We start from the raw sequence: 12,763 nt of genomic DNA, 5'->3' as shown, positions 1-12,763 counted from the left end.
TATTATTGATGGTATCAGTTACGGTTTTATATTATTTATGTGTATTTTGGTGTGTATTGTAAAATAGTTGGGTTATACTGCTATATTATTACTTTGAACGAGATTGTGTGATGGTTTTAAAAGGTGTTTATACTGCTGGAATATGTGATTGTTGATGATTGTAGATGGTGTTTATACTTCTGGAATACGGTTCTGAGTGGATTGTGATTAGCATTAAAGGGAAAAGTGAATCTGGTTTTTGGTTCTGATTAAGTTGGAGATTGTCGTGAACTTTTTTTTTCGAATTTTGATCTTAACGTTAGATTGGAAACTTTGAACGTATTGATATTGAGGAATAAAGAATTGGAATTAGGCTAAATAAGAATTAAAGTTAAATATTAGTTTCTTTTATTTTTTAATAAATGAATTATTTAAATGTTATTATTATAGTTACCTTTTTAATTTCTATATAAGTATTTGGAACTGGAACTTTAATATTATTATAAATTTACTTTGCTTCTTTTTGTAGAGCTGAACAATATGATGATATATTTATTATTAAAATATTGATAATGATTTTACTATTTAGAACTACTTCGACAAATTTTGGGATGATGTATACAAATGTAATCAATAAATGAAACTACGAATGAAACGAGTTAATTAATAATAAGGACTTCATCATATTCGTTTTAAAGAAACTTTGAATAAAGTACGTAAATTATTAATTTAATCGCCCTCAATTTCATTATTAATCCATATTTATATAATCATCAAATATTGGTTCGTAAATATTGTGAACAAAACGACGACGCAATAAATGGTGATAAACTTGCTCCATGTTACCACTGAATTCATCATCGGAATCATTATCATTATCATTTTCATTTTCATTTTCATAATTATCGGAGTCATCAAGGAAATTGTAATCTAATTCTTGTTCATGGGCTCTATTTTCAACATCGCCTACTATTATTGGATCATGACCGGCTCTCTACAGTTATAAAATGAAAAAAAATTAATAAATATTTTTTATTTATTAAGTATAAATATAAATGTATGAATTTACTTACTTTAATTGTATAGAATCTTGCTCTACATAATGGGCAAGTATTTTTAATTTTATGCCATGTATCCATGCAATCAAAACAGAATTTGTGATTGCAATCAATGGTGGCGATGCTATCAGTCTCCATTTCTTCCATGCAAACGTAACATTTATTATCTTCTTGTTGTTGTTCTTCCTGTTCCTTTTGTTCCTTTTCCATTCTTTCCTTTTCTAATTGTTCATTTTTTATACCTTCCTCTTCGATTTTTTCTAATCTTTCTTTTTCTTCACGCTCTTTTTCTAATCTTTCCATTTCTTCCTTTTCCCTTTCCAATCTTTCCATCTCTAAACGTTCCTTTTCTTCTTGAACCCTTTTTACTTCTTCTTCATCTTCATATCTATGTCTTTTAATGGTTCCCATGTTAATTCCTATATACTCTTCATCATCAGACTCTAATGATCTCTTCTTCATTGGAGCGTTACTAGATGATGTTGGGACACCTGTTGAATTGAAAGCTGGTGATGGATTTGGTGGATTTGGATCAACAGCGTTACGAGAATGTGCTCTATTAAATGATGGATAGTTCTGAGCACTGGAAGATGAATCGGTTGGTTGTGGGTGTTGTTGTGGTTCAGTGGTTGGTGGAAAATTGGCAGCAGTACGAGAATGTGCTCTATTGAATGTTGGGTAGCTCTGAGCACTTGAGTGAGTTGGTTGTGGGTTTTGTTGTGGCTGGGTGGTTGGTGGAACATCAACGTCGGTACGAGAATGTGCTCTATTAAATGTTGGGTAGTTCTGAGCACTTGATGATGAATCGGTTGACTGTGGACGTTGTTGTGGTTGAGTGGTTGGTGGAACATTGGCAGCAGCAGTATAACGAGAATGTGCTCTATTTAATGTTGGGTAGCTATGAGCACTTGAGAATGGGTGAGTTGGTTGTGGATGTTGTGGTTGAGCAGTTGGTGGAACATTGGCACCGGCAGTAAAACGAGAATGTGCTCTATTTAATGTTGGGTAGCTCTGAGCACTTGAGGATGAATGAGTTGGTTGTGGGTGTTGTTGTGGTTGAGTGGTTGGTGGAGCATCAACAGCGGTACGAGAATGTGCTCTATTTAATGTTGGGTAGTTCTGAGCACTTGAAGATGAGTGTGATGGTTGTTGACGTTGTTGTGGTTGAGTGGTTGGTTGAACAAAAGCACTGGCAGTATAACGTGATTGATTTCTATCAAAAGATGGGTAATGGCTGGCATGTCCCCTTGAGTATGGAAATTGTTGTGGGTTTTGAGAGCTTTGTTGAGATTGTTGTGATTGTTGTTCTTGTTCTGGCTCTTCTTCTTGTTCTTGTTGATGTCTTTCGTATTCATCAAGGTCTTTAAATAGTTTTCTAATACCAGGGGTTGAAGCAGTGCTTTTTGATTGTGATAGTGGTTGTTGTTGTTGTTGTTGTTGTTGTTGTTGCTCTACTGGGGCACTATTGTGGATTGGTGTATTTTGGTGTTGGTAGTTGTTGTTATTGTTATTGTTATTGTTATTGTTGCTTGTGATAACATCGTTGTTGTTGTTATTATTGTTATTATTGTTATTGTCGATGAATAAAAATTTATTTACATAAAAGCATAGTAATAAAACGATGATTGCAACAATAAAAAAATATAAAATTGTTAAATAATCCATTTTATATTAAACTATTTTTATGAAATAATAGTGATGTGAAAGGTGATTTGCGAACTATTATTTATTGATAGTTGTAATTATTTAATTAATATAAAATGATATTGATGTTATTAAATTTTATTATTGTGTTTTTTATTATATAAACAGCTAATTGTAAAAAAATATTTGTATGTAAATAAAATAATAAAGAAAAAAAATAAAAAATTTTTTTCGAATGAAAATTTAAAAAAACATTAAATTAAATTTAAAACTTTAAATTTCAAAAAAAAAAAAAAAAAAATTTTGAAATTTTTATAAAAAAATGTAGTTCCCACACAAGGTTTTTTATTAGTGGTATGAATTAAACAGTGGGTCCACAAAAGGAAAAAGTAAATGCACAATTTACGAACATCATGATTATCAAAAAAAAAAATTTATTATTTACAAATGGATTTTAATTTGATAGGGGACAACTATTATTAAAGTTAACATATTACAACTCAAATAATATACTGCATTATAGTTGATTTCTAAAAAAGTTGTTGGGTGTATTACATAATTAAAAAAAAAAGAAATGAATTATTTTGAAAAAAAAAAAAAAAAAAATCAACTGCCACTTCTCTGATATATGTTTATTTAAACACTTTTATCTTTATAATATTTTAATATATATTTATTTATTTTTTTACATTATCACCTTTTTATTTTTTAAAAAATATTGTATTTAAATATTTTAAAAAAAAAAAAAAAAAAAAAAAAAAAATTTATTTTCTTTGTTTTTTTTTTGACTAATTAAAAAAGCAATAACAAATATATATAAATTACTGTATACACAATGTAACTTAATCATTGAAACTTTAATAGTTGTATATCATACAGTGCCAGGATTATATATGTAAACACCTCCAACTTTTATTAAATCATTTATAAATATTCAAATAAAAATTTAAATATATCCTTTTTTGAATATAATTGCAATGATTTTAGATAATATCTTTAAGAGTATTTTAAGTCTTGATTTTTTCAATATCGAGCAAATATGTTTTTGATGAAGTCAAAATCAAGAGTAGCCTATTGGTTTCAAAAATCATTATCAAAGTAAGATTCGACCCAGCTGTTTACGAGGAAGAAGATAAATCAAAGAAATTGAAAATATCCTCTCCACTATGTATAGTTGCGTTTCAAATCCAGAACAAACAACTATTAAACAAACTGATGTTGCCATCTCAATTTTTGTCCATTTTGGTAATGCAATTAAAGATAATCAAGAAAATAGCTAAATAAAGCAATTTCAAGGTATTATTGACAAGATTTTTAAAAGTTCTTTAGACCTTTTTATAAAATTAAGACCAGTACATACAGGGTTATTTGTTAACTTATTATATAAAAAGCTCCAATTTTTATAAAGAAAAAAATTAATTTAAAAAAATTAAACAATTATTATAAAAAAAAAAAAATTGAGCGAAATATAAATTATAAAAAAAAAAATTATAATTTTTATATCTGTTTATTAAAAATTTTAAAAAAAAAAATAAATAAATAAACAAATAAATAAAAAAGAAAAGGCTATGTTTTGTTTGTAATATCTTTATTTAATATATTTTATCACCATTTTTTTTATAAAATATGATACTAATGGAGGAGACATTCTAAGAGATTGGGAAAGGTCTTTTAAAAGTGTATACGGTGTAGGTTATTGGGGCAGTTATAGATACATGCACTACATTGGATTATCAAAATAACTTTATATTTACAATCGATAAGGAATCGCAAAGTGTTGTATGGAAAAGTACTTATTTTATGATATGGAAAAATGTGATTCAAGTGTAGGTAGTCCAAAATCATTTAAAATCAATTCATGTGTTCCCCAAAATTAAATAACATTAAACCAAGCAATGTCCGCAGATGATAAAGATTATTATTTTAAAGTAACCGTATCATCATCTCCAGTTGTACAACCAAATTCAGCATCCATCTCATTTATGAGAGATAGCTGTGAACCCGAAAATATACTTTTATCAGAATATGTCATCAACGGTACAAATACCGATTCATTGAACGGATTAACTTTATTTTATTACTGTATCAACCAAGCTCCATATTATGTAACCTGTTTAAAAAATGAATGCCACGATCCAGTGCCATTGTTACAAATTTGTGTTCAAACAGTTCCTTTTTATAACTCCTCTTCATCCAATATCTTATCGAGCTCTGGTGGTACCGGTATTTATAGCGGCAGTAATAGCGGTAGTTTTAGTGGCAATCATGCAAGTGGAGGTGGCTCTAGTGGTGCAAGTGGTTTTTCAAGTGGTGGTGGTAGCTCAAGTGGAAAGGGAAACAATCTTGACCAAGAGTTAAATTCGTCATCAAATCAAAAATATTATTTCCAACATTATTGCTCATAATAATTTTATAAAAATACATATTCACTGCTTTAGTAATGATTTATATTTTTTTTTTTTTTTTATTTTAAAAAATTGATGTAATAAATATTTAATCTTTATTTAATAAATATATTTTATTTATAAATGGATAATTAATATAATCTTTAGTTAACTCTGTATAAAATAAAAAAATGAACTCTGGATTGATAATCATTAAATTGAATTAAATTTACTTTTTTTTTGATTGTTATATGTTAATTATTATAATTGTTTTCCAACCTATTCTTTGATATTAATAATCTGGTTAATAATTCTGTTTGTATCTTCATTCTTTTTTATAAGTTGATTATTGTTTAAAAATATATACATACTTTTGATTATTATTGAAGGTTTATGCATGATTATATATAGTTTAGTGTATTGTGAATTAGTGCGGCAATTCTGATTGATTATTATTTTAAGTACGATTTTTGATGTGATGGTGGCAAATGGTGTTTATACTGCTAGATTACGGATTTGTGTGTGATTGTTGATGTGATGATTGTAAATGGTGTTTATACTGCTAGGTTATGAGTTTGAGTGTGTTTATATTGCTCGATTACTGATTTTGTTCGATTGTTGATGAAATGGTTGTAAAGGTGTTTATACTGCTGGGATAAGACTTTAATTATTTTGAAATGGTGATTTAGTTGAAGGAATGAGGCAGTGGCAGTGAAATAAAATGTTGTAAGCTTTAAAAATGTGGCTCTGATTTTGGGCTATGGTTACCCTGAAGATTTCGTGCACTTTGTTGTTGAATATTAGATCGAAAAAACCCTATTGTTAGATTAGAAACTATAAACTGAAAACTTATTGATATTGCTATGTTGAACTGGAACATTTTCTTGAACATTTTCTTGCTTTTTTCTGTAGAACTAAACTGTATGATGCGATATTTATTATTTAAATCTTGATGTATATGTGACTAATTTTAGAATTCCTTTGGAGGTTTAGGATGATTTGGAAAACTGTAATTTATATAATATCTAGAAACTTACTGGGAATGAAACAATTTAACTAATATTTAGTTCTTCACCTATTTCATTAAAGGAAACAATGAATGAAGTATTTAAACTATTAATTTAATTGCCATCGATTTCAAGTGTATCTGATATTATTACGTCTATAAAAAATACAGAATCAGGAGCTAGGCGACTTTCTGAATGAATGGAGTCACCACTGGATTAATCATCGTCGGAATCATCAAGATAAATTGTTTCGCCTGCAGTCTAAAATTAAATAAAGAAATAAATTAATATATATTTTTTATTTATGAAGTATAAATATGAATGTGTGAATTACTTACTTTAAAGGAAGTGATTTTTTTTCTACAAAATGGGCAATTTTTAGACCATTTATAAATGCAATCTAAGCAAAGTTTATGGTTACAACCTAATGTTACCATATAAATGGCCCCTACTTCATCATAACATATATTACATACGTTATCTTTTTGTTTTTGTTCTAAAAGTTCCTTTTCTAATCTTTCTTTTTCTAATCTCTCTTTTTCTGCACGCTCTCTTACAATTTTCTCCATTTCTATACTAATTTTTTCTGATGATTGTGGGTGTTGTTGATGTGCACCGGTTGTTAAAATAATATCAGAACCATAACTTTGGTTATTGGATGGGTTATGGTAATATTTAGCCCTTGAAAATGGATTGTGTTGAGAGCTTTGTTGTTGTTGTTGTTGTGGTTGTGAGATTTGATTTTGTGATGGTTGTGGTCTATTTGATGGAGCAGTATAAAAGATTGGTGTAGTTTGTTGTGGGTAGATGTAGGTGTTGTATCTGTGTAAATAATCTTTGCCAATGTTATTTCTATTGTTATTGTTGTTGTTATTATTGTTTTTATTGGTTGAAAATATAAATGGGACATAACCGGATAAAAAACCAGATAAAAAACCGAGGACTAAACTAAGAAGGATAAATAAAACTATATAACCAATCATTTTATTTTAAATTATTATTATTGTGTTGATTGTTATAATAAATAAATAAATATAAATTATTATTTGTATGAAGATAAATTAATAAAGAAAAAAAAATAAAAAAAATTTCTTTTTGGAATGAAATTTAAAAATTAAAAAAAAATAAAATTGAAATAAAAAGTTTAATGAAAAAAATTTAAATTAAAAAATTTATGGATTATAATTTTTAATAAATTTAAAAAAAAAAAATAAAAAAAAAATAAAAAAAAAATAAAAAAATAATTTAATAAATCACCAAAAATCAATATTTAATAATCATTATGTAAAAAATAATAATAAATTAACAAATAGTAAATTGTTTACATTTTAGGAAAAAAAGATAAAATATAAAAATTAATTTCTTTCTATTTATTGATTAAAAAGGTAATCACAAAAATAAATAACTGTATTAATGTAAATTAATCATTGAAATTATAATAAAAGCAAGAAAAAATTCAAGAAAATACCAAATGTTCCAGTTGAACATAACAGCTAATAATTCAATAAGGTAACTATATTAAAAATATTTACATAATGATTATAATATTTGAATATAAAACTAACATTTAACTTTAATACTTTTTTAGTTTGATACTAATTCTATATTTTTCAATACCAATAAGTTTTCAGTTTAAAGTTTCTAATCTAACAATAGGGTTTTTTCGATCTAATATTCAACAACAAAGTGCACGAAAATCTTCAGGGTGACCATAGCCCAAAATCAGGGCCACATTTTTCTTTTCAAGCTCGCAACATTTTATTTCACTACCACCGCCTCATTCCTTCAACTAAATCACCATTTCAAAATAGTTAAAGTCTTATCCCAGCAGTATAAACACCTTTACAACCATTTCATCAACAATCGAACAAAATCAGTAATCGAGCAATATAAACACACTCAAACTCATAACCTAGCAGTATAAACACCATTTACAATCATCACATCAACAATCACACACAAATCCGTAATATTAGAAAAAATAACAATAAAAATAATAATAGTAAAAATATCAATTATGATACAGATGAAGATTATTTCTATGATCCAAATTAAATAACTTATGATCAAGATCAAGGTTTAACAGAGAATTTGATGAAGTTTAAGAGAGAAGCCCAAAAGATAAAAATAATTAAAATTAAAATAAATAAAAATTAAATTAAAAAAAAAAAATAAAAAGAAATTTCTCAACATGACTTTAAATTTATTTATTTATTTATTTTATATACTTTATTTTATTTTTTTTAACAATTTTTTTTTTTTTTCCATATTTATACTATTGACCACTAAAGATAAATTTAATTTTTTTTAAATTTTTTTAATTGAATTATTTTTTTATTTGGTAAATGTGTTTAAAAAATAAACGGATGATCACTACTTTTATGATAGCTACAGATTAAAAATTTAATAGAATGTACAAAAATGGGAATACCGAGTTTGGATCTAATCTTCTTCAGTTACATTTTTTTTCCTCGACTTTGATTTAATTCATTGATTACTTTTCTTTATTGATAGTATTCTTTTTATAAAGTTGTTGATAATTATAATGATAATAAATTTAAAAAAAAAAACCAAAATAAAAAAATAATAAAAAATATATTTTATTTTTATATAATTTAGAGAATAATTTTTTTTATATAATCTAGAAATTATATTTTATTTTTATATAATTTAAAGAATATATTTACAAAAATTCAAAATTTCATTTTTTCTCATTTCATTTTTGTAAATATATAAACTATTGGATTTTAAGTCATTTATTAAATTTTTTTTTTTTTTTTTTTTTTTTTTTTTTTATAAATAAATTTATTAAAAATTATAATGATAATGTATATTATAATAACTTTAATTGAAGTTTTCTCCAATATAAATTATAATCTTTAGTTCATCTTTGTAAATAATAAAGTTTTTTTTTGATAATAGTGAAGTTCCCTAATTGGATTTACTTTTTCCTTTTGAAGAAATCATCTGTTTAATTTTTTTTAAAAAAATTTTAACAACCACTATGAATTGGGTGCCACACCCCATTAATTTTTTATAATCATTTAAAAAAAAAAAATTTTTAATTTAAAATTTTTAATAAAAACTTTTTATTTCAATTTTATTTTTTTTTTCAATTTTTAAATTTCATTCCTTAAAGAAATTTTTTTTATTTTTTTTTCTTTATAAATTTATCTGTATACAAATAATAATTTACATTTATTTATTTATTATAACAATCAACACAATAATAATAATTTATAATATCAATAGCTTTTTATATTAATTAAATAATTTTTAGCAATATTCAAATAATAATTTGCAAATCACCTTCCACATCACCATTATTTAATAATAATAATTTAATATATAATGATTGGTTTTATCGTATTATTTTTCCTTCTTTGTATAGTCCTCGGTTTTTTATCCGGTTTTTTACCAGGTTATATTTCATATTTATTTTCAACCAATAATAACAATAGAAATAACACCGGGATCGATTATTTATACAGACACAACACCTTCGTCTACCCACAACAAACTACACCAATTTTTTATACTGCTCCAGTAAATAGAACACAACCACAACAAATTCAACAACACCACCACCACCAACAACAACAACAACAACAACAACAAGGCTCCCAACACCAACAAGGCTCTCAACACCAACAACAAAATCCATTCTCAAGGGCTCAATATTACCATGTCCCATCAAACAACCAAATCTACCCACACTATTCTGCTGATTTAATTATGACAACCGGTCCACATCAACAACACCCACAATCATCAAATGCTCCACCAGTTTTCAATAATAGAGGTGCTCAAAAATCAACTCGTAGTACTCCAATGAAGAAGAGACCATTGGAGTCTGATGATCAAACTTATATTGGTCACAACATGCGCCCCCTCAAAAAACATAGATTTGAAGACGAGGAAGAACAAAAAAGGGTCGAAACAGAAAAAGCACGTGTAGAAATGGAAAAGAAAGAAATGGAGAGAATGGAAAGAGAGCGTATTGAAAGAGAACGTGCAGAAAGAGAGAGATTAGAAAAAGAAAGATTAGAAAAATTAGAAGAAGAAAGATTAGAAGAGGAACGTTTAGAAGAAATAAGACAAGGAAAAGAAAGAGCAAGAAAGGAACTTTTAGAAATAGAACTAGAACTAAAACAATTACAAGAAGAAGAAGAGCAAGAACAAGAACAAGAACAAGAACAAGAAAATAATGTATGCTCTATATGTTATGATGAAATAGAAGACTCTAAAATGGCAACAATAAACTGTGGCCACAAATTTTGCTATAAATGCATTATTAAATCTTCTAAAATTAAAAAAGAATGCCCATTGTGCAGACAACCAATCCGTTCTATTAAAGTAAGTAATTCATACATTCATATTTATACTTAATAAATAAAAAATATATATTAATTTATTTCTTTATTTAATTGTAGGTTAGATGCTTAGAATTTAATATTGATTATCCACGCTATGAATCCGATGATAGATACAATGATGACTCCTTTCTTTCGGGTCACCTATATTATAACAGACGTAATAATTATAGTACCTTTTGAAATCGATAGCATTTAAATTAATAGTTAAAGTACTTTATTCGATGTTTCATTTATGAAATAGATGAAGAACTTAATATTAGTTACATTGCTAAATTCAAAGTTTCAAGGAATTATATATATTACAGTCTTCCCGAATCATCCAAAGCTTCTAAAATTAGCCACATCTGCATCATAATTTTAATAATATCTCATCATACAGTTCGGTTCTACAGAAAAATGCAAAAAAAAGTTCAAGATAATACTAAACGTTCCAGTTCAACATAGCAGCTAATAATTCAATAAGGTAACTATAATTAAAATATTTACATGATCATTATAATATTTGAATATAAAAGAAACTAATATTTAACTTTAATACTTTTTTAGTTTAATTCAAATTCTATATTTTTCGATATCAATAAGTTTTCAGTTTAAAGTTTCTAATCTAACATTAAGGTTTTTTCGATCCAATATTCAAAAACAAAGTGCACGAAAATCTTCAAGGTAACCATAGCCAAAAATCAGAGCCCCGCTTTTCTTTTAAAGTTCAAAACATTTTATTTCACTGCAGCCACATTCCTTTAATTAAATCACCATTTCAAAACAGTTAAGAATGCTTCATAATTATAGCCCACTCAAACTCATAATCCAGCAGTATATACACCTTTAACAACCACCACATCAACAATCGCACTCCAAATCCGAAAACAAGCAGTATAAACACCATTTATCACCATCACATCAACAATCGTACTCAAAATCATAATCAAGCAAAATTGCCACACTAATTCACAACACACTAAAAACATACATAAACAATATATAATCATGCATAAACCGTCAATAATAATCAAAAGCAAGTATATAATTATAAACAATAATCAACTTATAAAAAAGAATGAAGATAAAAACAGAATTACTAACCAGATTATTTATATCAAAGAATAGGTTTTCAAAGTTATAGATTATTAATTATTCATTTATAAATAAAATATAAATTAAATAAAGATTAAATATTTATTACATATTTGTTTATTTTATTATTATTTTTTTATATTTAGCCAATCTATTTGGAACTGAGTTTTATTTTCACCAATATCTTTAGGTTTAAACAGGTTCATCATTGGTATATAAAAACTTAATTTTTTTTATATTTAAAAGCTAATCAATCTAAATAAATATCTATTTTTAAATTTATAAAAATTTAAAAATCATTATTTCATTTTAATCTTATTTTATTTTATTTTTTTTATTTTTTTTTATTTTTTTTTTAATTTTTATTTTTTTTTTTTTATTTTTTTTAATTTTATTTTATTTTTCATTTCAACTTTAATTTTTATTATTATATTAAAACATGTCAGCATCATCACCTCCAAAAAAGACCAAGGTTTTATTTGTTTGTTTAGGAAATGTAATTAAGTTTGGTTAAAAAATAAAGGAAATACAATCTTCAATATTAACATGACATGTAATATTTATTTTTAGATTTGCAGAAGCCCACTTGGTGAAATTATATTAAGGGCTATGGCCTTTGATAGAAAGCAATTAGATTTATTTGAAATCGATAGCTGTGGTACATCAGCATACCACATTGGTGAAACACCTGATCATAGAAGTGTCGAAGTTTCACATTTAAATATTTCAAAATCAATTTCAGAAGAAGCCTATCAACATTTCAAATCTATTCCTTTACATAAAGCAAGACAACTTTGCATTGAAGATTTTTCAAAATATGACTATATTTTTGCAATGGACGATTCAAATTTAAATAATATCAAGAGTTTAAAAGGTCATCGTTCAAGTAATGCTGTTATTACAAGATTAGGTACCTATCATACCCATAAAAAATTAAATGTAGGTTATAATTCAAATAATAATAAAACACCAATTATATATAATTTCCTTTTATTAATTTTTTTATTTTTTTAATAATAGGTTGAAGATCCATACTATGGCACCCTTAAAGATTTCCATATTTGCTATAATCATATCCATGATTGTTTAACAAATTTCTTAAAAGACATTGACCAAAAAGAAACAAATAAATAAATAAATAAATTAATAAATAAATAAATAAATCTATTTTTTTTTTATGTTTTAAAAAAAGTTTTATGTTGTAAAAAAATAAAACATTGATCAAAAAAAACCACTTTTTT

At 25.6% G+C, this 12,763-nt stretch overlaps 5 protein-coding genes across 5 annotated transcripts; 3 read left to right on the top strand and 2 right to left on the bottom strand.

The window, feature by feature from the left end:
- Positions 1-730: 730 nt before the first annotated feature.
- DICPUDRAFT_74456 (uncharacterized protein) lies at positions 731-2,702 on the bottom strand (the record flags this gene model as incomplete). Its single annotated transcript, XM_003283417.1, has 2 exons — positions 731-973; positions 1,053-2,702. 2 exons carry the CDS (start codon positions 2,700-2,702, stop codon positions 731-733), a joined length of 1,893 nt encoding a protein of 630 aa, XP_003283465.1.
- A 1,874-nt stretch (positions 2,703-4,576) lies between these two features.
- Positions 4,577-5,086, top strand: DICPUDRAFT_74455 (uncharacterized protein; the record flags this gene model as incomplete). Its single annotated transcript, XM_003283453.1, has 1 exon — positions 4,577-5,086. One exon carries the CDS (start codon positions 4,577-4,579, stop codon positions 5,084-5,086), a length of 510 nt encoding a protein of 169 aa, XP_003283501.1.
- Positions 5,087-5,892: 806 nt separating this feature from the next.
- Positions 5,893-7,055, bottom strand: DICPUDRAFT_147152 (uncharacterized protein; the record flags this gene model as incomplete). Its single annotated transcript, XM_003283416.1, has 2 exons — positions 5,893-5,964; positions 6,411-7,055. 2 exons carry the CDS (start codon positions 7,053-7,055, stop codon positions 5,893-5,895), a joined length of 717 nt encoding a protein of 238 aa, XP_003283464.1.
- Positions 7,056-9,423: 2,368 nt separating this feature from the next.
- DICPUDRAFT_74453 (uncharacterized protein) lies at positions 9,424-10,628 on the top strand (the record flags this gene model as incomplete). The annotated part of the gene is made up of 2 exons (XM_003283452.1): positions 9,424-10,428; positions 10,506-10,628. The coding sequence occupies 2 exons, from the start codon at positions 9,424-9,426 to the stop codon at positions 10,626-10,628; spliced, it is 1,128 nt and encodes a 375-aa protein (XP_003283500.1).
- A 1,333-nt stretch (positions 10,629-11,961) lies between these two features.
- On the top strand, positions 11,962-12,656 carry DICPUDRAFT_25972 (uncharacterized protein; the record flags this gene model as incomplete). The annotated part of the gene is made up of 3 exons (XM_003283451.1): positions 11,962-12,018; positions 12,093-12,461; positions 12,543-12,656. 3 exons carry the CDS (start codon positions 11,962-11,964, stop codon positions 12,654-12,656), a joined length of 540 nt encoding a protein of 179 aa, XP_003283499.1.
- Between the last annotated feature and the right edge of the window lie 107 nt (positions 12,657-12,763).

This window comes from Dictyostelium purpureum, assembly GCF_000190715.1.
Source record: "Dictyostelium purpureum unplaced genomic scaffold DICPUscaffold_8, whole genome shotgun sequence".
Classification (NCBI taxonomy): Eukaryota; Evosea; class Eumycetozoa; order Dictyosteliales; family Dictyosteliaceae; genus Dictyostelium; species Dictyostelium purpureum.
Note: the sequence above shows the minus strand (reverse complement) of the source record. Positions and strands in the feature narration are given on the sequence as shown.